This window comes from Condylura cristata, unplaced genomic scaffold (assembly GCF_000260355.1).
Source record: "Condylura cristata isolate star-nosed mole 26May11 unplaced genomic scaffold, ConCri1.0 scaffold00001, whole genome shotgun sequence".
Taxonomy (NCBI): domain Eukaryota; kingdom Metazoa; phylum Chordata; class Mammalia; order Eulipotyphla; family Talpidae; genus Condylura; species Condylura cristata.
This window is the reverse complement of record NW_004567102.1, coordinates 16,911,820-16,939,219: the sequence shown is the minus strand read 5'-3', so window position 1 is coordinate 16,939,219 and position 27,400 is coordinate 16,911,820. Positions and strand designations below refer to the sequence as shown.

Here is a 27,400-nt window from a genome sequence, read left to right as displayed (position 1 = left end):
CATTCCGAGAGGCTTATACAAAAGCATCAAGAGAAATGCAAGTCAGGATTGACTTGAAGTGGAAATGAAACTTCTCAGTTCCAGATGTTAACCAAACAAGTCACATGTACGAAATGTCCTGGGTGAAAATAAAAGCTTAAAAAAACAGTAAATGAAAATGTGAAGTTGAAACCTCAACACAGCAGCCCCTTGTTGTTTGACTGTAGAGCTGTGGAAATGGGCCACCCCGTCTGCTTTTGGCTGCCTATTCCTCTTGATTTCTGAAGGTTCCTCCTCCTACAGGTGTGGTAAGCAGACAGGGCAGGGCAGACTGTAGTATTTCAGGATTGCTGTGAAGTTCTGGGCCCTCACTGACTGCCTGGAAGATCTCTGGGCCCACAGCCTCTTCTCTGTGCCGCTGGATGAGGGCAGATGCCCTGCTGTCTGCTAGAAGCAGCCGCGGATGGTGGTTGTCTTCTCAACAGCACTTGGTCTTGGGGCTTCCATTGACTTCCTATCTAGGAGATATGTAGAAAATGGTAAACGGCAAAGCAGTGATAAAACATAGGGAGAAAAAAGAGTCATTGTTACTTACTGAATTCTTCTGAGGTGCTATTAATCCCTTCAGCAATCTTGTGTCTACACTGAACAAGCTGAACCAACACCATCTTAGAGTAAATGAGGGATTTTGACACCGTCTTTTTGAATTCAGAATCCAGGCTCTTAACCATGGTACTCTCTGCATCACTACGGGGGTACAGGCAGCTTTGGCTTTGGGTGAGAGTGAAGGAAGCAGCACAATAGGAAGGGGGAAAGGCTTCCAGAGGAAGTGAGGTCAGAAATGAGCCCCAAAGAATAGTCAAAGCAGAGACACAAATATAAAGCAGAAAAGAAGATTGGAGTTCAGGTAAAAAAGACCTTTAGCGAATGAAGAAAAGGCAGTTAGGAAGCATAATGCGACCGAAAGTTCCTGGGCCAGATGGGCTTGGGAAATGCTAAACATATATGCAGCGCTTGTCTGAGCCTTTCCTATAATGGTAATGAGAATTGTGTGTCTGCAACAGACATCTGTTGGCCCTGCTGAGTGTTTCTCTGAATAATAGTCTAGAATATGTTTCAGCTGGCTTCAGTTTGTTTTGGGAGTTGTGATATCAAAGGGGGAGAGGGGAGGCCCAGGAATGCCAGATTAAAGAACTAAATGTTATCCTGTAAGCAGTGGGATCCACAGGAGGGCTGTCTATTGTCCCTATTACACGTAGCCTGTCTGTTCTGTCCGGGCGGGTGAAAGGGAGTGAGGTTGGACCCTGATGCTCACATCCAGTTAGAAATCTCTGCTGCTGCTTGTGAGAGATGAGGGTGTGAAGCTCTTTAGCAGCACTGGAGTGGAAATAATGGGTTTAACAACATAATAAGGGAACAAGCCAACAGGTGGTTGTAAGGGAACTTGTAGAGCCCTTGACTGCAGCTGGGGATGTGGGTAATTACAGGATGTCTCCTGGGTACCACCTTTTGGAACAAAGATGCAAAGTTTGATTTTTGGCATGCTGAATAGGGATTGAGGATGCACTGTTTAGGTAAAGATGCAGGACCATCCATTGGGGAAAAAGATCTGAGTAAGAAAACTAGATTTAAATGTTGCTGGAATAGAGGCAGCCTCTAGGGCAGGGATTCACTACCAAGGCAGCAAGAGGGGGCTTAAATTTGCACCCTACACCTGGAGGTGAATCCCTGACCTGAAAGCATGGGGACGAATCCTCGGAAGCAAGGGGATTTTAGAGAATATCCTTTAAAGGATAAGAACCCTGAGTCTTAGGAGGGGGGAGGGATTAGCCTGAGGTTCCACATCTGGTTTGTGGCTGAGCTTCCCAAGAGTAGGTCTCCTGCCTCTTCCTAAGCTACCTTCCCCCTCCTGCTCTTCAGTGGTGCCTGCTTCCTCTTCTTACTAATATATATAGCTATCTGGGGGTTCGATAGTTGCAGGTGCTTCGGGTAGGGTTGCAGGTGGCATTCCTAGCAGGCGTGGCCACCCAGGCACACTTGGCCTTGCCAGCTGCAGTCTGTCTTGTCCCATCCCTGTCATCCCCACCCCTGCTTGTGCCCTCAGCCGGGCCCTGTGGTCCTAGTGGTGATTTTGTTTGGTGGACTGTTTTCCAACACTTGCTCTCTGTGCTTTGGCTCCCTTCTAACTGGAGGTCGGGATGGCTGCCCGGGACTGCTGTGCCCTCCCCATGCCTGGTCTGGGGCGGACCACGGCCCAGGGCCTGCTTGTCAGCACGTGGCTTGGGTTTCCGTGTTAACGTTCCCAAATTGGGATCTCAGAGGATTGAGTGTCCGTGCTGTCTGATCACACTGAGCCTTCTCCAACAGCCAGCTGTGAACCTTTCAAAGGGCTGTGTGTAATTGGTTTGGGAGAGGAGGAGTGGGGGGTGGGAACCGAGATCAGGACAAAGAAGTCAGTTTTTTCAAAGGAAATAAAGTAAATGAATATAACCGCCTTGAGCCATTTAGGTGGGGCTAGGTGTTGGGCACTTAGGAACCCCTTTCCTCTTCTTGCAGATCAACTTCCAGAGCCCCCTTTGCAGGGCCTGCAGACACCCCTCTACCCCCACCCCCTGCGTAAATATAGCCTCTGTCTCCCACCCCTTCCTTGCTCATTACGCATTCCTTTAATCTGACCCATCTTCAGGTCGCCAGCTGGCAGAGACTCAGCAGATTCCAAGCTCCAGCTGGTGCCAGAGTGTTTACACGGGAGGGGTGGCTTGGCAGCCAGCTTGCCCCCAGGCTACTCAGCTGTAAGAAAAGGTAGAAAGACATCCCAGAGATAAGTGGCCCATTTGTTTGCTGACTTTCCCTCCTGCCCTGACCCCTCCCCCCCCCACACTCTAATTTCTGCTCCACTCTGAAAAAATAAGAGAAGAGACTCACTCTCTGTGTCCCTGGAATCCTGGGTGAGGAACTGGCACCCCTTCTACCTAAGTAACCCTTTAGGTAGGGCTTTGAGCACACACTGGCGAAGCCTTTGATATCCTCATGGGAGTAGATCAGGTATTATTTAAAAGAACTGATTTGTCAAATAAAATGAGCCCCCACTCCTAGTGGGTGTGCTTAGCCAGAATCAACCAGAACTCAGTGATTGAATGTCCATGGAGCCAACCAGGCCTGAGCCCCGTTGTGTCCTCAAGGGTCTTCGTTCTCTCTTTCATCCTCAGGAAAGGCCCCCTGAGGTGCTCAGACAGGTCACTGTGGATTTACAGGGCTGGTTTGTCTTGAGGGAGCCAAGGATTGAATACCCCCTTCTAACCTGTAGATTGAACTGAAGACTGTGTGCCAAGAAGCCTATAGATGTGCTTCACAAAGACCATCGGCTCGGCTTTCTGTTTTGGGACACAGGAACATGGAGGACAAATAGAGAATGACCTAGCCCCGTGGCACTTAGAGATTCTGTTCTGTGTCTCCTATTTCAACCCTGCCTCGTTTATCCCCACAGGCAATAACTGGAAAGGCTGGCCACGCAATACTCCTGAAAGACTATAACTCTGACCACAGGCATTTTGGTTAGACATTTCTTGATTGCAGTATACCAATTAGTGTAACCCATACACTTGATGGTGAGACCTTGCTTCTTAAAAGTGGCAGTGCATTCAGTGCCTCCACTTCCATCTTTTCCAACTAATTCAGATAACTCAGGAGTACTTAAATGCATTTCCTTTTCTTACCCCAATGTTTCTGTCAGTCTGGAACCAAGAGGAGTTTCCAGAGTAGCATAAATGGGATTCTAATCAGTGTGTCCAGTTACCACTTGTCTTTGAATATCTGTGTCCAGCAGGAAATGATTTCTTTTACAGTTTCATATGGAAGAGCTCAGAGTCACTTGTCCATTAGGTAACTGGTGAAATGTAATTGGTAAGTTATGAAATATGGGCCACTCTTTAGAGTTTTGTGGCTGGAAATAGAATGAAGGGCTTATGTTGCAATGTTGCCTCTCCCACTTTGAGAGGAGTAATTGCTTTTTAATCTTGACTTGAATCATTTTGGGGAATAAGGTTTTGAAGTGTGCACAGTGCTGGAATAGATGGCATCCTCATTGATGAAATCTGTGAACATAGATGATTAACCGTGGGGCCCAGTAGCTTTTAGGGTAATTGTATGAATGAATGAATGAGTCAGTGCATGCATGAATGAATGAAAGAAGAAAGGGAGGGAAAGCAAACAAACTTGAGGGGGATCAGAGGGCTGGATTTCTGTTCCTCTTCCCATTTCAAATTCGCAGCAAATGAGGATAGCTGATATATAAAGTTGGGTCACGCAATGGATGATCCCCAAAGCCAGTATGACTACACTGAGCTCTCAGTTCCCTCTCCCTCCTCCGGTACTTTGTCAGCACTGTTACTACTAGTTTTGTTCTAACCCTCACCTTTCCCCTCTACTTACCCATTCTCTCTACATCTTTTTGGCTTAGCTCCCTCCCTCCAGGAAGTCTTCCTAGAGCAGATCTGTAACTCTCCCAACAGAGAGCCCTCATCCATATTCATTGAATTCTTCCTTTGTGCCAGGGACCCTTGGGGTGCATCATTGCTGCCTTGACAGAGATAGAACCTCCACTTGTCCTTTGCCTAATCTTGCCCTGATTGGTGATGTCTTTTCTTATTCTCTTAAAATTCTTTCTGCCACAGACATTTTGTGGGGGTGGAGTGGGGAATGGGGGGAATGGGATTAAAAAAGGGGGGGGAGTGCACTGGACTATGGTGATGGCACATGGGTGACTTGGTGATGGGAAACCCACAGGGATTACAGTTGAGATGAAAAAAAAAATGTACAAAATGATGTAAAAATAAACTATTATGTTATTTAAAAAAAATTCTTTCTGTGGCAAAGTCTCTCTTTGATCAGTGGTTATTAGGCACATTGCTCAGGTAACAAGGTAGTTAAGAATCCAGATGTCACGGTCAGATCTTGGGTTCCAGTCCTACTTCTGGAGCTTATTAGCAGCAGTTGCCTGTGGGCAAGTTTCTTAAGCTTTTGGTGTCTAACTTTTTCTGTACAGTAGGACCTCTGGGAAGATTAAGTGAGATAATGCCTGTAAGTGTTTAGAATGGTTCCTGGCACCTGGTAGGAGGTCAGTAAATAGTAACAGTATTAGTTCCTAACAGACTTGAAGGTTAACTGAGGTAATTGCTACTTGGTGTTAAACAGGGTCACTGGCATTAAGGTCTCTTACGTTAGTTGTCCTTCTTTTCAGGGTTGTTGAGGTTCACACGAGGAAGTCATATAAAGGGCCTCCACTTTGCCTGGCTTGCAGTAAATGTTCAGTAAAGGTGGTTGGTTTTGCCATTTCTGAAATAAGGGCGTTACCAAGTCTAGCTCTTAATTTTTTTCTTTGAGCCTTTGAGGGAACAAAGTGGGTTTTACAGTTTTTTGCATCTTCTGTAGCAACATGCCTTGCCCAGCCTATGCCCTCAATAAATATTCCATGATTGAAGGATTAATGTTATATATTTTAAAAGTCTGTCTTTTTAGAGACAGCGCTACACATTGCAGGTGTGTGAGTATGTCTTTACCAGTCAGCTTTGTGCGTTGGGCATGTATACACATGCCCGCGTCCACACACGCTTCTGATCCTTCCCTTGACACATCCGTTTAGAAAACCCTACCTGGCCCTTGTGCGATCCAGGAGAAAGCCCCAGAATGAACCCTGTGGCTGTGGTGGCGGTCACGGCAGGCCATAGAACGGGGACCCTGGCCCAGAGCCCAGACTTATCTGCATGTCTCTGAGACCCTGGGCACAGTCAAGGCTGATAGGCTGATAGGACGCTGAGGCCTCCAGATGACCCTCCGACTGGCACTCTGACAATCATCTGCCTTGAAATCTGTCTTCTGGTAAATCCACCCTTGTGACCCTGCTGCTCTTGAGAAGTGAGTGAAAGAAAAGTCCTCGCTGCCTGCCGAGAGTAGCCATGTAACAATCATTTAAGAGAATCAATTAAATCGAAAGCAGACACATGTTGTAGTTCTGTCAGAATGTAAAGTCAGTGGAGCATGTTAATCTTGTCTACGCCTTTCTATCCCCAGGTCCTCCAAATTCTTCCGCAACTTCCTGTTCTCGCTTCTCCTCTGAATGACTTAAATTCAGGGTGTGTTGTTTGCACATCTTCTCTAAATCTAGTGTTTGTCTCTAGACAAGTGTTAGTGGGGTGCCCCGACGTGGTAGGTTCTCCTGAGGCATCCTGCTCCTGCGGGTTAGATCCCATTCCCTAAGGAAGCACCCCTGAGATTCTTGTGTTCCTCTCAGGGGTGCTTCCTTTGCTGCCTCCCAACCACTTTCCTCCCCATGGTCTTCCTGCTCCCCCACATAGGTGCTCGCTTGCTTCTCCCCTGCCCTTCTTCCCTCGCACCCCCTCCCTCTCCACCAGCCAGCTGTCCACTGCTGTCTCCACTCTCCTACTTTGTGTTCACCAGCTTTGCCCGCTCCTTTCCTCCAACATGTACTCAGCAAGGTACCCATAACCTTCTGGTCCCCAAATCTGGTGATGGACTTTCTGATTCATTCATTCCTTCCACAAGTACTTACAGAAGCCCCTCTGTGTCCTGAGCACTGTTCCTTGCAGCCCTCAGTCCTGTTTGGTGTTACTCGACGTCCCTGGAGGTCTGTCACATCCACTCCTTACAACCAACCTCTGGGGCTGCTGGGTCCTCCTGGATTTCTTGGGCTGCCGGGTCCTCCTGGATTTCTGGGGCCGTCTCCTCCTCTTTCTCCCTTCAGCCCTGACTGCTGCTGTTTTCTCTCTTGGTTGGTGATGCCATTATCCGTAATACTCTGTGGATAATTATCTACACCTACACCATCCTGTTTTACTGTACAAGACTGGAGCTCCACTTGCGCCATGGAGTCCTCTCAAAGCCCATCAGCGTTGTTCTGTATTGTAGCTGGGACTGTCATCCTGGCCTGCCAATCCCTGCTTGTAGCAAACTCCATCCTTACTGGTCTCCACATTGCCTGGCTTCTGTCACTTCCCCGGCCAGTCCTCCACCTGCAAGCAGGTGAGCCTGCCACAGAGGGCACCTCCTTGTGTAGGCCCCCGCTTAAAGATTATAAGAGGGATCACCAGGGTAAAATTCAGTTTTTGCATCTGTCTTACAGGGCCCTTCATAGCACCTGTTCCCGCCAGGCCCCCTGTTCCTCATCCCTTTTCCTCATCGTATGCAAGCCAGGCCTTTCTCCCAGGGAGGTCATTTTTCTCCTTCTCTCTCCTAGTTCATGCCTCCTTTTGGCTTGCCCATCCCTCAGGGTACAGGTCAGGCAGTACCCTTCTGTACCCCTGTGGAGTTCTCCATGGCAGGGTGACTCTGTCCCTCTCAGTGAGGGGGCCCTTCTGGCCTCCTGCCCCCCCCCCCCAACATGTGCCTACTAGTAGTGATGATTCTGTCATGATGTAAACAAGCTTTTATCAATGGATTTATCTGATTGGGCTCTGAATTTGAACGGTGTCTTTCCACCATCCTGGATTGGTTTGGGGTTGGGGCAAGGGAGGATCCTTGTGTCCAGGAGTTGATGAGCCAAAGCCTGGAAAGGTGTAGCATCTTGGGGTGCTTGGGTTTGTCTTTGTCCTAGGCACTAGAGGTGTGGGGGGCTGTGGACCAGCCCTGTGGCATTTAGGAAGATAGATCTGCTGTCTTTGCTTTGTCCGGAGATGCCACAGCCAGCGTTTGGGGGTCCTGTTTTAATCAGCCCTCTTTAGGTCATAGCCACATTTCCTGCCTCTTTGTTGCTCTATAGTGTGGGGACAGGACGGTGACTGAAGAGCGAAATGATAGAACCACTTCCCTTCTCCTACCCGGCCTTGGCAAGGGAGAGTGTTCTATCCCACCATGTGTGTGTGCGCGCGTGTGCGTGTGCATGTGTGTGTGTGTGTTTCTGTGTGTTTCCCTGCTTCAGCTTTCACTATGATTATCTTGCATAAATTATCTGTGCTTCTTGGCCAGAGCTCGAGATCACTGGTGTCCCAGGCAGTTCCTGTTCCTTCTTTTAGTCTCCTGAAATAGAGCTGTTAAATGGGTCTGAAATGGGGATACCTGGGCCCCTGCTGTTGCTCTGAGGTCTGTATTTATCACAAGTGGGGTGTTGCACACTCACCTTGGAGGAAGGTGCCTGTAGCTCTTGTCTGCCTGTAGCTCTTGTCAGCCTCTGAGGACCAGCTGTGAGTGAGTTCAGACTGGGTCCATCCTCTCCCCCAGTGTTTGCTTCCCTTCCTGGGCTGCCTTAATCCTGTGTGAGGTCACAGAGCTTCCTAGGGTCCTGAGAGGCTCTGATGGAGAGTGACTTCCTGGCTGTGAAAAAGTACAGCCCACTAACAGTAGATTTTATTGAAAATACCACTTTCAACTAGTAAAATGAAAGTTTATAGTAATATATACAGCTATCTATGTGTGTGAGAGAGAGAGAGAGAAAGAAATTAACTGAATATCAATGTATGCCCGGACTATTCAGTTTAGAGTATGGAATGAGTGGCTTGTAGCAAAGTATGAGTAGTGCTTTTATCAGGCCATATTTTTGGGGTTAATCTATGGCGAACTTTTCTGGGACATGTATCTTTCATGTTATTTTCCACCTCCACTTTGAAGAATCAGAATATCCCCTTGTGGATATTATTTGTAAATGACGAGGGGTAATTGAGTTCTGGATGTTTTTTTACTAATCTTCTTGGCCTTGACTTAATTTGCTTGAATCAACTCATCTCTGGGTTCAATTTAGCAGGTGCCCTCTGAAGGTTCCTTGGCTGGACTTTGTAGACTTATGCCCAATGGGTCAGATGCAGCCCAGACTGGGGTGATGAGGCAGGCCCCATAGCACACTCAGTGCAGAAAACTTTGGTGATTTTGCATCGAGATGCCCAGAGCAGAGCTCCCACCCTGACTTTGACTTTTTGTCGTGACCATCCGGCTGCATCTACTAATTGCCTGATCTGGTTCATCCCTGAGTGAAGCAGGGGTATATGGAAACTGGGACAACAGAGATCATTGATCTAAAATCGCTACAGAATGACTTACTTAAAAAAATATTTTCTTTGCCTTCCAGGCCTGGTTCACTCAGATTAAATATGGGTAGAGGTGGAGATACTGGGTTGGGCCTCTTTTTATGTGACCTGTGTAGGTACCTAGAGGAATCAGGAAGCTTCCCTGGGCCACTGGAGAGAGTTTCATTTCGCTTCATCCCTGTGAACGTGTAGTTCATTATTCTAGTGGACTATAGTCATGCTGATGTTTCGAGGAAACTTTCCAGATGATAAAAATATTTAAAAATGGTCATAGTAAATCATTGTCTGCTGTCTCTTTTCTTCAGTATAAACAAGCAATACACCTGGGCTTGGCCTGGTCCAGCCACACTGTATAAACTCCTTCATTTCCCCAAATACCAGCAAATGCCAGTAGTATCTGGGGACAGTTCTTCCTAACATCTGCTCTAGACGATTTCCAATGGTTGGTGACTGGCTGTCGCACACACATGTGCAACAATTAGAACTGTCCCTCTGCACTTCCTGCCTTACGGAGCTAGAGCCTCTTAAACCCTGCAGCTGAAAGCACACAGCATGCACTGGTGCATCAGTGGCTTTTCTGCTGTCAGGTCCAAATGTCAACTGATCTGATTTCATCCCATATCACTCACAACCTAAATTCTATATTCCAGAACCCTTTCTCTCTATTTTTTTTGGTTTTGATTTTTAATTTAATGTTAAGATAATATTGCATCTGAACAGGTGGCTTTTGGTCAAGAGTTAGACTATTTTGTCCTGACCAGTGCTCTTTTTTTTTTTTAAATTTCTACAACACAGCCTGAGCTCTGCCACATGGTACAGCAGAAATACTTTTTAGAACATGGACCGTCTTAAAAATTATTTTGGAAGCACTTTTTTATTTAAGTTTTTTTTTTTCCTCCCAGGAGGAATGGTTTGCAAGTATGCTTTGCTATCCAAATAAGGGGGAAGCATTTGGGGAGGGGGCGATTGCGAAGGACAGTGAAGGATATAATCAAGTAAGTGTGTTAGAGATGGGGGGGCTTATTTTTGGGAGGGGATACTGAGGGTTTGTATATAAATGCCTTCAACGAAGAAATGCATTTCATGCAATTGTGTATATTTTATCTAAGGCTATCCGTAAGGCGCATAATAGAGCAGTTCAGTCTATGAAAGCATGGATTGTGTGAATATGCAGTCTCCCTCAAGTTGTGATTAAGTTGAGGATATAAAGGAAGTGGGAAGGGTTGTGCCTCAGAGTCACCTCCTGTTGATATGCTGATGAGTTTCCCAAATTAGGGATATGCAGCCCTGGTTTTAAATATTTGGATATGTCTTTTTTTTTTTTTAAAGACCAACTTCAAAGATTTTTAAAACTCTAGAATTTACCTTTCCTGAACTCTTTATCTCAATTAAATAAATTTAGACTTGGAGTAGATGAATTAATAAAGCAAATAATACAATTTTGTTGCCACTCTTCCCATTATTTTTTCCCATTGTCATTTTTTATTGTATTTTTTAATTGAGTAGATGTTTGTTACTACAGCCTTGTTGTAGTTTTTAAAATCTAATGTAAAACGGTGATGATAGCCATAAATAGTGACTATTCAGCATTGTGAACATGGGTTTGTAAAGAATCTGTTGTGCGTGTGTTTGTTTAGCTTTGCTTAATTCTTATATCAAGAGAGTTTTTCAAATATGAAAACCAGAATCCTTACATACCGCTAAAAGCCAGACAGAGAGATACTGTCAGGACTCTGCTCTGGGTTTTGGGCACTGGGCCCTCCCAGGCAGCTCTGGTCATCTAAAACCGAGAAATTCAGAAAGCAAGGGTGAAAAGCATCTTTGTTTCAGCTGTATCTGCCTTTCCTTCGGCCACGGCCCCACATACATGGAGTCCTGCCCTAGGAACACGCAGGTGATCATGGGCTCCCGGCTTCTCCAGAAGCAGGAGCCTGGGAGCAGACGTTCCAGGAAAGAAGGGCTGAAAGACTCTTTTATTAAAAAAAGATGCTTCCTCACCAATTGGGCGTGACTTTCAAATGTTTTCCTGTCTGACTGAAATTTTCCTTCCACTGCCTCAGCAGAAAGATGCAAAATCAATTTTGGGAAAGTCTGAGTGGAGACCATTTGGCTTCCTGGATCAGGCACGTTGTCGGCTTTACCTGTGCTTCTAGGAAGAAGGGAGCCGGTGACGTGGATGTCAGTCTTGGGAGTTCTGATTTGGCCACGTGCTGCGCTTTGTAATTCCAGCTGCTGGTGGGAGTGGTGGTTTCAGGGGTGGTGTGGGACAGAGCTGCTTCTGGGAACACAGAGCTGTGTCCCTTTTCTGTGGGGTGTCTGCCAGCCTGAGCCCGTCAAAGTGCCAGTGTGTAGTTGTGTCTGCCAAGAGTTAAATAGAATAAACTAAACCAGAGGATTGAGTGCTGCCTGAAAGGAATGCAAGACTGCTTTCATCATGGTGCTTGGCTCTTGTATCTGGTGCTGAGATATCAACTTGCGGTAAAAAGAGAACAGAGTGGGCTGTGCTAGGCTGGTGGCTTAACTACTCTAAAAAGCAAGGCCTTGGGCATCCCCGGTGGCTCAAGTGTTAAAGACACAGTGCTGTTAAGCTATCTCCAGCCACTGAGGCACCAGTTTATTCCCTGGCCAGGGAGGTGGCCCACATGGCCAGAAGATCTCTACTGCCTCGCTCGCTGTTCCCCTGAGCAGTGTATTTCAGTTAATCTGCCTGTTCTGCACCCAACTCTGTCTCTGGTGAATCCTCTCACCCCCTTCACCTCTTGCCTACATCTCAGTTCTTGTATGCATAAATAAATAAATCTTAAAAAAAAGGCCTTGCTTTCTGCTCTGACACAGGTTGAACCCCGACCTAGTCAGCCCAAGGTAGAGCTGTGGCAACGCGGTTTATAAGTTGGGGACCCCTCCCTTATAAGTCGTCAATGTGAGGCTGACTTCTGGTGTGGACAAATAAGTGGAACCAGGAAACCTTAGCCTTTTGAGGGTGGGCATTGACCTTACCCGTCATTGACCTTATCCCTTACAGGCTAATCCATAAATAGAGATATTATTAGTGTCTACCTTGTAGAGTAGTTACGAAAATGACATGAGGTCCCCTGCCTGGCCCTGAATTAACACTTGATAAGATTAACTGCTATTTATTGTTGTCTGCTGATGAGAAAACTGATTCAGAGAGGTTAAATTTCTTTGCCTGAGGTCACCCAGCTCTCGCCCAGCAGAACTCACATTGCAATCCATGTTAACTAGGCTTTGCTAGAAGCAGCTTTTCACCAGCATCTTTGTTCTAATTGCAACCAAGAACTCAGGTTCATGTGTCTCTAATAGAACATGGCATGTGGTTTTGTTATGGCTACCCAGGCACGTTCAATGTCACCACCTTTGTGCGTGACGCCCTGCTTTAGTTAAAAAGTTCAGTGGAGCCAGGTCTCTGTCTCACACACAGAAGAGAGGAGACAGGGGCCCCTCCTACATAATTTAGTGTCTTCCCTTTGCATTAATGTATTAGCACGTTGTCACTTTTAACCTTTCACCTACTGAGCCTGGCATTTAAAGTGCTGTTAAACTCAATACTGTTTTCTCTAAACAGCCATAGAGGGATGGGAAGTAATTGGAATGACATTTTTAGTAGGCTCCTGCTTCTCAGCCCTCCGGGTTTCACCAGCCAAACCAGCACTTAGAGAGTGGAGCTTTTTAGTTGCTTTGTCCCTGGTCTGAGGCTGGGAGAGGAAATGGAGTAAGTTTTGGGGTGCCAAGGTACTTTTTAAAGTACAGAGGGTAGTTTTTATGCTCGTGAAATAGGGCCACTGCTTTGAGTGACCATTTCGTTTTCTAATCAGCAGACATAGTGCTGCTAGGAGCTGATGTTCCTTTCTCCTTTAGGCAGCTTCGAGAAGGCTTTACAGCCAGATTTCCGCCACCTTTGGCCAAGGAGTAGGGCTTCACTGGGATGCATTTTTGTAGCTTCCGTCTATGTTTTCTTTGGTTTTGCTTGAAGATACTTATTTATTGGTCCCTTCTTGCTTCCACTTTATGTTCCCACCCTATTTTATGTGCCCTACTGTGTGTATCCTAGATTTGCTCTGGGAACAGAATTTTTAAAAAATCAAGTGGAATGTTATTTTCTCTGCTTGTCAAGCTGTGAGATCTTAGCGGAGTCACTTGTCTGAGCCCCACATTTAGCTTCTTCATCTGTAAAACAGGGAAACAGACATCTTGCGGAGACATGGCAAAGTGGGAGCAAGCGTTAATATCTTTGGAATGAACTGCTGCTTCTACCCAGGGTGTAGAGTGGAAAAATACTGGAATTTTGTATTTTTGCCTTATTCAGAGTGCTAGATCCTATTTTCTCAAAGTCATGTTCTAGAAAATACTTGTGAAGCACTCATCTGTGGCTGCTAAATGTTATAGAAACTTGTATATTAGTTCATCGAATAGGTACTTAGGAGATGCCTTCTAGGTGCCCATCAATAGGAGGGCGAGTGGGGTATATGCCCAGGGGTATAGATGTGGGCAGATGGCTGGCTGAGGGCCAGGTAAACGAGTAGCCCTGGCTCCCCAGTCTAATCGCTGTGGTTATATAAACAGGTGTTTGCTGAATGAAGTCTTGCCAGAGTACTCTGAGTTATTTCCAAGTTATGGATTGAGGATGTTCAGGCACATAAGGCCCCTGCTTTCCTGTAACTTATATTGAGGCGAGAGTAAAAACAAGTGAAGATAAACATCACAAAGTTGTACCCCTCCAATGGGTGAACTTCATGGCGTAAAGGTGTTAATGAAAAAATTGTGTCTCCATCCAGCTGGCACTCAGATTTGCCCCAGTCCAGTGGCCCCTCCTTCTTCAGGAATTCATATCTGCCGGTATACTCCAGCGCTCGAATTTAGTTGTATCCTCCAAAATCAGCGCTTGCAGTCACTTGCGGGTGTGAACGGTATATTGGAAGATCCAAGTCTTCCGCTATCCTGTGCCTCAGCTCCTGCTGCAGTCAGTTTAGCGCCATGCTCTTTGCATGTTTGTTGATGATTGTTCTGTTTAAAATGCCCCTCCAATGTGGTGTGGAAGTCCTACAAAGTGTTCCTAAGCAGAAGGCTGTGCTGTGCCGCCCTGAGCCCTCCTCAAGCAGGAAGCTGTCAGCCATGCCTTCACTGGTCCTAACATACATTAACTGTAGCATCCCCAAACAAGAACAAGGTTATACATTGATAGATTGGTGCACAGTTGTGCCCGGAGGCTTACAGGAACTTAACTCCTGACCTGCCCTGGGAGCAACGATGCCCTTATTCAGTGTCCACAAGGACAGCACACAACAGAACTAATGTGAATAACAAGGGCTGCCTATACGTGCAGGAGAAGGCAGGTATGCACACACAGCCCGAGGGCCAAATGGCCACCTTTCTTCAAAAAGACCTTCTTTCAGTAGGCAGGCCGGCGGACTCTGCAGTTACATGCACGCTTAGAGCATGCCTGTTTTACTTGGCTGAGCTTTCAGTGTTTAACATGAGCTGGAACCCTATGGGAAGCAGTCATGAAAAGCTCAAGTATGCATAGGGGAGATTTCATTAGATAAGCACTCATTGATATGTTGGCAAAATAAGTGCAAGGTTGACCTATACCTTTTGCATCTGACTGTACTTTGAATACTTTCATGTACATTGAACATATTTGTGCCTTGGCTTATGTGTTACTGCAACAGCCATCTGATGAACAGTGCTTGATAAGTCACTTAAATAATATTTAGTAAGTTGCAGCTCTTAAATTTTTTTTTTTTTTTTTTTTTTTTTGCTTCCTTTGGTCACGTTGTATAGCACATATACCATCCAAGTATGACGCTAAAATAAAATAAATCCCACATTGGGTAAATGCATTGGAAAACACTCTGGGAGGAAAGCAAAGAAGTGGAGTGAATATTAGGTTCTTTCTTTGTGTATTTCTGAATCATGTCCGCTTCTTAAAGTATGTGTTTTCTTTTGAAGTTAAAAAGTTACTTAAAAATTAACTTTAATAGACTCTATAAAGGATACACAAAAGTTTCCCAGACAGACTGGTCAGAGAAGCTTCCTTAGGCAGGGCGATGAGGACAGTCTCTGCAGAAGGGGCCAGACTCAGTTGCACAACAGAATACCCTGGGGAGCGTCATGATAGGCTGGTGCCCTGCAGGGTCAGGTTTAATTGGCTGGGGGTGACCTGGGCCTAGAGAGTTTATGCCCTAGGGATTCGAATGTGTAGCCTGAGGTGAACATTAGTGCTCAACACATTGAATAATAATGTATCTTAGAAATGGACTCTGGCCAACTTAAAGATGTTCTCTGGGTGTTCAGTGTGGTTAATGGGGGCTCCAGAGGTAAAGCCGTGGGAACATGGAAGCGAAATCGGGGTAGGTACAAGATTGTGGCCTATGCCGCCTCCATTCTCACCCAAGATTCAGAGCCCAGAAGAGGGTGTCCAATTGGCTGATCTGTTCTGAGGAAGGGTCTCATCCCTCTGTCTGTCCAGAAGAAAGGGGTCACCAGAGCATCTCCTCACTCACAGTGGGGGGAGGTGTTTCTCAGGAAGCCCCTGCACTGTTGGTTAATGGGGAAGAATGCTGGACAGCAGACTCTCACAGCAGTGCACTGCACTCTGTGGCCTGAAAACCCTGTTGTTTCCTGAAGGAGGCAAAATGAGTTTGTGCCTAGCGCGTGGAATAGTGTTCGGTAAATGTTTCTTCTGCCCTGCCTTTCCCTGCCCCTTCGCCCATGGCTTCTAGCTCTCTGTGGTCCTCCATTGCAGGGTTCGTAACCTAAGCTGACCAGTTAGGTGGCTGTCACAGATGACCATGGGTGGGGGGTTCAGGCAAGAGAGACCACCATGGTTGGAGTCCCAGGATGGGGTGGGCTTCATATGGAGGTGTGGCTCAGGCAGCTCAGTATTTGCTCTGTGCTGACAGCGAGGGCCGCGGGAGGCAGCTCCCACTCCTGAGCGCAGACGGCCACAGTTGATGAAGCAGCACGGGCTCAGCTTTGGTTTTCCTCTTGTTCAGTGAGCAGTTCCTGAGCACTTATGGTATGCACCTGGGTTGATCACTTGACAGCGAATGAAAATACAAGACAGACACACAGCCCCTCAGGGGAGTGCCCACCCAGGAGAACAGCGGACAGGCATGTAGATGTGAGGAGGCCGCAGGCACGATCAGCGCCTCAGCAGGAGAGACCAGACACAGTGGGGAAGGGCTCCTCTGAGAGGCTTGCCATTGAGCTGGACGGTGAAGGGAGATTCTCGGCAGTTGAGGGTGTTTTCTGGAAAGAGTAGCCTACAGAAAGAGGGGCCAAAACCCTCAGAAAAAAAGGAGTGAGTAGCATATTTTGAAAGAAACAAAGTCCTTCTAATTTAAAGAAATACAGGCAGTTGCACTGGAAGGAGTTTAGAAACACACTGAAAAAGACCTTGAGGACCAAAGTCTCGGTGAGCCGGATTTGAGACGGACATAGGGAGACCTGCCTTTTTGCTTGGGGCTTGGTGTTTTCCACAGCCCTTGCTCATCCCTTGTCTAATTAGACTTTGCCCCCATGAGCTTGAGAGAACACTTCTCAGGCAACAGCACTGTAGATGAGAGGGCTCGTGGGTGGCTGTGTACAGAGCAAAGGATACCTGCAGGGCCACGGGTCTGTTGGTGGGTAGTTGTGCGTCGGCGACTAGAGTAGCTGAGGACAGTGACCTCTCTGGTGTGTCCACAATCCCAGGGACCTGTTTCCAGGCTGCTTTTACCACACACACTGGGTGTCCTGCATGTCCACTGTGCAGCCCTCAAACTTGGTGTAGATGAGAACCAGAAAGTCTATTGATGAGGTTGTTCCAGAGGGCTCTGCTCCAGGCCTAGACTGGGCCTCCCCCTCACCTGGCCTCTGCTCATGTTCTGGAAACAGTGTGGGTGTGGCTCTCAGTTCCAGCTGTGTTTCAGAAACATCTGGGGAGCTTTAAAAAACACTCACTGTTTTTTTTTAACACTGCCAGTGCCACCCAGACGAATTGGGGGCACTATACAAATGCCTGATTTTACTGGCAGAGAAACTGAGGCACAAGGGGTCTGATTTCCTGCTCCTGGTTACACAGCTGGCAAAAGGCAGAGGCAGCATTTGAACCCAGACAGTTGTTTCTTGAGTCCAAGGAAGCCTCTCCACATTTTGTAATTGCTCACCTGCAAGCCTGACGATCAGAGACTGAGTTGGCTGTTAAGAACCAGGTGCCCCCTTTTTTCTCCTTTTTTCACAAAGCAGCTAAGGTTTTACAGGCAGCTTTCAAAATAAGCAAACCAAGTGTGGGTGTCTTGCCTCCTGGCCCAGAGTAGAGTAGATGAGAAACTAGCAGCTGGAATTCTCTGTTTCTGAAACTCAGGTTTAGACTTTCAGGGTTGCTATCCAGTGTGCAGCTAGCCTGCCTGCTACGGAGACTGTTGTGTTCTTGTCTTCTGTCAGCTTCTGCCTGCACAGTGCTGGGTACCTGGGTCAGACTTCATGAGCACTTGAGTCAATGTGGGGGTGGTTGAATGGAGGTGTGTGCCCAACAGGTGAGCTCTCAGCTGGCCACACAGGTGGCTGCATCCATCCGCAGTGGCTGTAAGTCCAGAAACCTTCCAGGACCCAGGGTTGTTCTGTTTGTTTTCAGTGGCGGTGTGGGGATGGATATCATTACTGGAAAGTGGGACAAAAACTGGTGTTAATGCTGCTTTCGGTAGAACTGCCCAGGGCTGGCAGCAGCTCCACTCGTTTCTTTTGATGTGACTGAGAAGCTAAATTGGAACTTTTTTCTTTTATTTTGCAGGTCACTGCCAAGACTGCCTTCTTATTTATTTTACCTCAGTATAACGTTAGCGTGCCTACAGCAGGTAAGGAGAGCACTCATCTCTGTCATCCCTGGCGCTATTAACTAGGAAAGACTGGAACACTCTCTCTTCCTGTGTATATGTTCGATCTTTTTCGTTACGTAATCTCAGCACCCAGCATCCTGCCACTGTTAAGGTGTATGCTGTTAACACTGGGAACCATGTCGAGCCTGGTTCAGGGTTCTGCAACTTGGGGGTTCTCGAGTTACATCTCCAGGACGGGCATTCCTCTATCTCTGTGGCGAAGTGCTGGCGGCCTGCTTGTGTTGAGTCTGGGCCTCTGCTCTTCATGCTATAGTAGAGGTGAATTGTCTGGGCTGTAGGGCGAGATTCCTGCCTTTGCCTAGCTCTACCATCTGGAGGCAGCTCCTGTGGAGGAAATAGCCCTGAGTCTTTTCAAGACCCATCTGTTCCTGGCAGTCCCTGTAGCCAGGCTCTGGGGGATGTCATTCTTTTGGGGCAGCCAACTGAGTTCCCTCATCTGGGGCCCAAACTGAGGGACACTTCCAAGGGAGGAGGACAACTCTGTGAATGGAGGGACAGGCAAGTCTGAGCCTGTTCCCCTCAGCAGCCCTGGGGACACTGTGGCTTGCCTTGCTCAGTGCCACGCAGTTGAAGGTTAAATTCTGCCTTCTCTACCCCCAGCTCTTGAAACTCTTTGTAACTAAGATGTTACAAAACTCAGCTGCACTTGGGATTTACAGATTTAAATTCATTTTAAAATTTTGGTAAGGTGCACATGCATAAAAGTTGCCAGCTTCACCATTTTAAATGTATGGTGTACATGTGTTTTGGGGGAGCACTAAATACATTCCCATCATGCTGACATCGCTGTTCTTCTCCAGAGTCTTCAGCTTGTAGAATTGAAACTCTGCCTTGAAACACTCATGCCCCCTCCGCTAGCAACCACCATTCCACTCTCTGTCTCTGAGATGGGCTGCTATGCTGGAACCCCATAAATGGAGTTACACAACATTTGTCTTTTTGCAACTGATTCACGTTTATTTTTAAGTAAACATTCCTCAGAATATTTAGTTGGCATATGATTACCAGAAGAAATTTATAAAATCAGAGGAAATTTATAAAAGAAAGGTAAATGTAAGGAGAAAAAAAATTGCACCCAGCAAGAACTGCCACTAACATTTTGGACTTTTCTTGACCTACTGTTTTTGTTTTTAGTATGTGATGAACCTTTTTTTCCATGCCATTAACTGCTCCATTCAAAGACATTTGAAAAACTGTAGCATATGTTTGAGTAGGGATTATCAAAATTTACTTATTCAACACATAATTTAATTCCCCAGGTTTTATTGTGCTACAATAAACATTTTTGTAACAAAATTTTTACAGGCATTCATGCTTATTTTCTTAGGATAAATTCCTATTACTGGAGTTTCTGAGTCAAGTAGCATATACACTTAAAAGATTTTATATGTGTACTGCCAAAATACCCTCAGCCATCTTAATTCTTATGACCCATAAATCCTAAATAAAAAATATATATATAATGCACATTCTTTTCTTAAATGTCAGAGTGCCAATTATTAATTTATAAAGTGATGTCTAACTGTCAGTTGTTATGTTGCTATTTCCATTACATTTCTCCCTAAGGCCTATTGATGTAGGATGCCAGATCATTATCCAGCTTTGCTTTATTAATTTCAGTGAGTAGTGTTGTCCCAGATACCACAGTAGTTGATGAGCATGAGGCCAGGTGTATCTTCATGGTAGGAAGGACTTGTAAAATGAGGTCATCATCAGGAGATTGATTTTTGAGAAGTTTCCCAGAGAAGTCAGCAGACAAGCAAGATCCTAAAAACTTCCACCTCAGGGTCAGCAGGGAAGCTGACTTCATCCTCCATGGCCGACTTGACTTGGACTCCCCTCCCATCATGCCTTGGTGACTCACACTGTTCATCATATCACCTTCATTTGTTTGTTTTGAGTAATTAATCAATTGGTCAATTCAGACAAATACTTGTTGGTGCACTGTGCATCAGGCCGCAGGTGTAAGGTAATTTCTAAAATGCATCTGAGCTGACCACATAGCAAGTGAATGGTAACACATGGAGCTTGCCATTTATGAAGGAAGGTTAGAGAGTAAACAAGTAAACAATAAATAATTATACTGGTGGTAAAGAGAAGAGAACAAGGCTATGCAATATAAGAAAGTTTAATGGGTTGATAGAGATGTTGGAGAAGCTGATGTTTGAGTTCAGCTGCCGTGGGAGGTTGTGTTGGGGCTATGGAGAGGGATTCTGGCCAAAAGAAAGAACAATGTAGGCAGAGGGAAAGCTCTCAAGTGAGAACCAAATACTGGCATCTTCTGGTAACTGAACGCCTGACCAGTGTGAGTGGAGCTGCTAGGATTGGCACTTTTCTAGGGTGGAGCTATTGAGCCCTTCTCCTCCTTGCTGAAACAAGGCCAGAATAAAGGTGAGATACATTATATTCCATACTAAATCAGGAGGTTTGAGTTACTTTAGAAAGAGAAGATAAAGTATGGTTAAGTAGCCTATCTTGTCTTTAAATCTTGCCAATCGGGGCTATTTGAAATAGACTAGCAAATGGCCAAGAGAGACAATGAAATGAAAATAGCCTGCTTAATTTTGTTTTGAGCACCTGAATCGCCAGCCTAGTACAGTAGTGTTTGGTTTGTGAGCACGGAGGAAAGCCAAGCTGTCATGGGGGAAAACAGTTCACAGTAATGGGTCTGTTGAGGTTGAAATTTTTTAAGTGAAACCCTCTCCCAGATCTCTTTTAAGGCTGGAGGTGCTTCAGAATCTGCCCTCTTTGTATAACTTGATTGCCAAGCTTGCTTTTTCAATAGCATGTAAATTTCTCAACTTGGTCTCTAAGATTTAAACTTTAATAGAGCAGTTTGCTGTTCATACAAGCCACCTACCATTTGTGAATTCCTGTGTCTTCCCCCGGCAGAGTTCTATGGAGAATAACTTGTGGTAGCATTGGTGAGTCCCCTACTTTCTTCTTTTTGCTCTCTCTCTAACCCTTCTTCCCAGCTCCTAACATTTTTTATAGAGTTATGGCATTAAAAGTACCATAATCTGGCCCTCCCTGGTGGTGCAGTGGGTTAAAGCACAGCACTGAGAATCTAAAGCCATTTCCCCATGAGTTCGATCCCCGCCTGCCCCAGAGGTGACCACATGGCGTGGCAGACCTCTCCTCACCCGCCCGCTGCTCCCCTCAGCAGTGTACTTCGTGGATCTGCCTGTTCTGCTCCCCACTCTGTCTCTGGTGAAGCCTCTCACACAACAGAAATTTATTGCCTCACAATCAGGAGAGTCCAGATGAAGGTGTCCACAGGGCTGTCCCCTCCGCCAGCTGTATGGGGGGGGGGGCAGTAGGCCTCAGTTCTTCTGCTGCCTGGCTGGTGACCAGGGATCACTTGTTTTCACACTGCGCCAGTCAGCCTGTGTCAAAGCCTCTCCTTTTTGATAAAGACTTCAATCCTGTTGGAGTAGGGGCCCCTTCTACTCTACTGTGACCTCTTCTTGCATCTGCAAAGGCCCTTTTTTCCAAATAAGGTCATATTCTGAGGTGTGGGGGTTATAGAAGTTCAACATGTGGATTTGCAGAGACAGTTTGACTCAACGCTCACAGTAAATGTTTTGCTTTTGTCACATTCTGAGGTGCTTATTAAGAAAATAAAGCTCCATGAGAGATGAACTGGAAGAGGAGTTGTGCATCCTAGTGGCGGCCTTCCAGGCTGGCAGCCTTGTGGTTTTCTTTAAGGTCAACAGTGATAAAGCAGGAAATGTTCCCTGTTAGCAAATCCCCACTCTCCCTGTTCCCGCTTGCTACCTTGTTAGGGTTGCCGGGTGTAGCAAATAAAAAAATCCATGACCACCAGTTAACTTTGAATTTTAGCTAAACTTGAGGTATATTCCAAAGTATGCTTGAGATATAATTGTACCAGAAAATTATTCTTTGTGTCTCTGAAATGCACGTTTAACTGGCCATCCTATATTTTATCTGGCAACCATACACCCTGCCCAGTTCTGGCAAAGAGTAAAATGTCAGGTTTCTGGTCTTACCACTAGACACTGTGTGTCTTCTTTCTGATTAAAACACCATAAAATATCTGGTTATTATGGCCAGAAATATAGAGACACTAAAAGGTCAGAAAAGAATAGAGGTTTGATTCTTTTCACAAGCAGATGGAACGCCTGTGGGCTTCCCTTCTGACCCATAACCAGTGACCCCTAATGGGCTAAGCATTTCAAGGTTGTTTTGAGTGGTGCCACTAATTTGTGGAATTGCCAGGGCAAACCACTTAACCCTCATCTGCAAAGCTGAGAGGGATGGCCCCTCCTGAAGACAGGCATGCCTCAGATTGTCATAGACAATCTGTCCCCTCCAGCACCCCCCACAGGCCTACTGCATTAGAACCTGCTTTCAACAAGATCCTCAGGTGATTCTGGGGCCCATTAAAGGCTTTAAGTGCCCGATGACCTTGAGTTCCTAATCTCAAAGGAAAGAGAGAAACTCACTAAATCCAGTGACTCATCTGCCACCAATTTCTATTCTCTTCCCATTTTGGTTTTTCTGTACCTCTTTGACCTGGGGGGGTGGGGGGGTGGAGGAGAGAGAATTGCGTGGCTGGCGGCTGCAGCTCCCTAGGAATTCACAAACACACTTGTAAGGCAGTTCAGAGAGGGTGGGAGTTGTAGGGGTGACACTCATTCCTTAGGGATCACATACCAAAAAAAAAAAAAAAATCTAAATTCACAGCTTTAAAAAAAAAACACTTAGGTAGAAATAAGAATGTCACAAGACCATTGCTGAATTAGAGACAAATTTTCAGTAAGAACAATTGCATATGAAAAAAAAAATATCTTTTCTAGTTAGGAGGAAAATGAGTGTGGAGTGTGGAGGAGTGAAAATGGAGGGTGGGGTCTGGGTCTGAGGGTACATGGGGAGAAAGGGAAGAACAGGACAGAGTTCCCCAGGAGACAGTGCCATGGGACCACAGGGCTCAGATGCTGACCAGGCTTCATGGTAGCACACCTCGAATGAAAGGACTGCAGGTGTGGGACCTCTTCAAGGGAGGGTTTTGTTCTGCAGAAACCAGAGGTGAGCAGGCCCCACCCCCTGACTTTGTTGGGCCCAGTTGGCTTTAGCGCCTCCAGCTGCTGGTTGGCATTTTGCAGCCGGAGATGTGGTGGCTGGAAACCTCCCACACCATAGCTTGGCCATTGTCTAACAGTCCCTCTAGGATGAGACACTGCCTCATAAAAACAACTGCAGACAGATGGTTTTAGAACCTCATTCAGCCATAGACCATTGTCCAGAGCTCAGAGTGTTTTTTGTTTCCTGTGCTGGCTGGCAGAAGTTACTCTTGTTCATCTCATGCTTCTGTCTTGTGCTTGAAAGACTGGCATCACATATCACCCTGAGCCCCTCTTTGTAAGATGAGCTTGTGGGGGACATGAACGGGAAGAGACAGGTGGGCAGCAGTGGCTCTGGAGATGGAAACCTTACTTGATTACTGAAGAAAGCTACCCAGCCCAGGCTTGTGCCTGTCCTGCTAGAGGAGACAGACTCATCAAGCCTGGCCCAATCCTTTTAATGTGAGGCACAGAGAACTCACCAACCTTCTCACGGATACAGTAAAGAGCAGAGGAGGGGTTGGGCTGTTCACACCCCACGAGGCACCAAAGCCCAGGGAAGCTGTGGGAAGGTTGGGTTTGTCAAATGGGACAGCTGGCAAAAGGGGGACCCTGCCACTGGGTGAGGCCTGGCTCTGCCTAGCCCCTGGACCAAACAGCCACTAAGAGCACCTTTGGCACTGCCTGTCTATATGAATAAGAGAAGAAGAATTGGAGCCTGTAGTATCCCTGTCCTATTTGGAGCCATCTAGAAAACCATGGGGGAGCCCCTAAGCCCAGGAAATAGAGTCAGCCCTGAGTTCTTTTTTTTTTTTCCATAAAATGAAACTTATAATCAAACTCACATTAGGGACCATTTGGTCTACACAAAATACTGCATACTAGGAGGCTAATGTACAACAGAAACATATCTCTCATAGTTCTGGAAGCTGGAAGTACAAGATCAGGGTGAGAGGAGGGCTTTTTCCAGGTTGAAGACTTCTTAATATAGCCTCACATGTTGATGGAGTGAGAGAGCTCTGTGGGTCTCTCATCGGGTTTCCGATTCCATTCATGAGGGCTCCATCCGCCAAGCACCATCCCATTATTAGGCTCACAAGATTCCAACATGTGAGTAGGTGGGATGGGAGGTGGTTACAAAAAATTCAATCCATGGCACTTGCTTAAATATAACAATTGTGTGGAAAAGTGCGCAAACCATAGCAGTCCACCCAGTGAATTTTGAGTTCACGTTGAACACCTCTGGGTAACCAGCCAGAGAAGTAACGTCTTTGTTGCCTAGACTCACTTACCAGTTCCCTGTTACAGCCCAGAGGACTCATCCCATTGGTTGTGGAGCATGGGGGGGGGGGGGCGGGAGGGGGTTTCCTAAGTAAACAGAACCTCTGAGTTGCTGTGGCTGATTGTTAACCAGCCTGGGGCATGGGAACAGCAGCCTGAATGACATCTGGGCCTTATGGTCCAGGAGCCCTATCTCCTGGTCTCTTCTATGGAACCTTGTCCTGTTCTTCCCCTTCTCCCCATGGACCCTCAGACCCAGACCCCAGCCCCCATTTTTACTTCTTCACATTCTCATCATTCCTGATTGCATCTTTTCTCCTAACCAGCTAGGATAATATTTTTCATATGCAATTGCTCTTACTTAAATAATTGTTGACTCTAATGCAACAGTGATCTTATTGATAGTCTCATTTTATTCAAGTTTTTTTTTTTTTTAAAAGATATGATTTTAGATTTTTACTTGTTTGTGACCTTTGAAGAAAGTCTTCCTTTATGGCTTTCAGTGAATTTTTTTTTAAAGATTTATTTATTTCCTCATACAAAAGTGGGGTACAGGACAGAGGTGCAGTGGGTGAGAGGATTCACCAGAGACAGAGCAGGGAGCAGACCAGGCAGATGAGGGGAGCAGCGGCCGGGTCAGGAGAGGTCTGCTGCTCCATGCACCATGTGGATCTCCTCTGGGGCAGGCGGAGATCGAACTCATGCGGAAGTGGCTTAAGCTTCTCAGTGCTGTGCTTTAACCCACTGCACCACCAGGGAGGGCCCAGTGAATTTTGTTTTTAAATTCCATGCTTCCTCCCACCACAGGCCTTCTTCACGGGCCTCATGGTGCCCTGTCCAGGTAGGTTGTAAGTAGAGGTCTCAGATCTGCGAGCTGCAGGGGGAGCTGAGTGTGTGTTTAGCACCCAGCAGTTAGTCTTGAAGGCCACAGGAAGGGTCATAGTGTATAAGGAGGTTAGTATAGCCAGAAAATTCTTCAGGTGCTAGGTCCTCTTATCTCCAACTTCTCTTTAACACATCTCTGTGGCTTTTTTTTTACTACATCTTTTTACAACATGAAATTATCTTTTCTTTATTGTCTTGCCTTACTAGAAACTAGTGAATATATATTCATATATTCCAAATCATGTACTATGAGGATAAAATGGTAACTTTGAAGATTCCTCAGCTAGATCTTTAATTTCTGGGCAGACTGGCAGGTAAGAGAGGGGGGATTGTATATCAGTTTGCGTGCGCTATCATGACAAACTCCCAATGGTTGGGTGGCTCAGACAACAGAAATGCATTGTTTCACGAAAGCTCCTGAAGACTGACGTCCCAAGTCAGTTTGTCAGTGGAGTGCGCTCCTTTGAGGCCTATGAAAGGCGGACCTGGTCCAGGCCTCTGTCCTTGGCTTGTAGGGATCTGTCTTCTCCTTAAGTTCTTGCATCCTCTTCTTTCCAATCTTGTGTGCAAATTTTCCCTTTTAATAAAGACACCAATCACACTGCATTAAAGCCTTGTTTTGAACTTGGCAGAAAGTTGGCCGAAAGACAAATACTGGATGGTCTTACTTATATGTGGAATGTGGGAACATGAGAAAGCATCCATCAAAAACAAACCATAATGAACTTTTAACATCTGAGTGCAAAATTCAGGCCAGCAGGTGGGAAGGCTGGCGGGATGGGAGTGGGGGAGGGAAGGTCCAGTGGAACATGGTGGAGGATTATTGGGGCATGGTGGTGGGCAGGGTGTGAAAATCTACATTTGTAGAGGTTTGAACCTGCAGCCCCTGGAGCAGTTACAGAGATGTAAACCTGTAGCCCATCTACCTATTGACGTAAGCCTCAATAGACATAATTTGGGAAAAAACAAAAAGGCCCTGTCTTCTGGTGATTCTCTGAAGCGCCAGTGACTTGGAGTCAGTATACCTTTTGTTGTTGTTGGAGGAGAGAAGGAAGAGCCACAGTGGAGCCCATAATCACTTGTGTGCATGAGCAGGACTTATGAGGTGCCTGCCAGTTGCAGCTTCCAGGTGGGAGGCCGAAGGCAGCGTGGCCTGGCAGCCTGGGGGAGCAGCAGAGTGGAGGTCAGGATGCTGCCCAGATGTGACAATCTAGTCCTCAGCCCCTACCTCTTCTTTTCCCTGAAACTTCAGAGCATGGTCAAGCCTTTGGGGTTAATGCTCCTCTGTGTAGTTTGAAAGACACTCATGAATCAGTGAGGCCTGGCATTGGCAGAATGAGTAGGGGGCTGGTCTGACTCACCCAGGGACTGCCAATCCTGGGGGCACTGTTGACCTCTGAGCTTCAGCTCCCATGATGCATGTCGGCATCATGAGGCTACTATGGAGTCTCGGGAAGGGTAAGTGGTGAGATGTGCTCACCATGCTGCCTGGCAGAGCAAGTCCATGGCTTGGAATCATCGTTAGTATCCGTTTATTTTTAAATTAGCATTGTGTGCACTGCACGGTGACTGTCTTCTGTTCCTTTAGCTTCTGATTCTTTCTGTTGGAAACAGTCATAATGATCACATATATTTGTATAGCACTCTACAGTTTATAAATAAGTCAGTTACCTATTTCATCTTTTTAGCTTTGTGAGAAAAGCTTTATCCATAGGGGATACATTTCAAGTCCCCCACTGGATGCCTGATACCAATGAAAAGCAGATATACACTGTGTTTTTTTCTCTACATACATTCCTGTGGTAGTTTGATTTGTAAATTAGGCACAGTAAGAGAGTTAACAGTAGTAGCTAATAATAAGAGAAATAATTATAATAAACTGTAGCAGAAGTTATGTGAATATGCCTGGCTCAAAATTCCCTTGTGCAGAGTATCTTTGCACTGCAGTTGACAGAGGGAAATGAAACCATGGAAAGTAACTGTGGCTGGGGTGGGGCAGGAGGGCAGGGGGGCTACCATACATTTTGTCCATCCCTTTGTCAGAAGGATACCCTGAAACCTGGAGAGAGACCTTGGATCACAGGATAGGTGATGGCAGCTCCGGAAATGAATTTTGGGTCTTTCTAGGCCTGGCCTAAGCCTTTTGGAAAAAAACAGGGCATTGAGGCAGGGAACACACCCTAAAGAAAAGCAAGAAGAGTTTGAAGATGTAGCTATTTAGAATCTTTTTTTTTTTTTTTTT

General features: G+C 46.2%; 1 protein-coding gene across 1 annotated transcript in view; it reads left to right on the top strand.

The window, feature by feature from the left end:
* The window catches only part of TRAM2 (translocation associated membrane protein 2), a 69,673-nt gene that overhangs the window by 19,436 nt on the left and 22,837 nt on the right, over positions 1-27,400 (top strand). Inside the window, exon 2 of the mRNA XM_004673568.2 lies at positions 17,803-17,866. Coding sequence (XP_004673625.1) covers positions 17,803-17,866 — 64 coding nt within the window. The remainder of the gene's footprint in view (positions 1-17,802; positions 17,867-27,400) is intronic.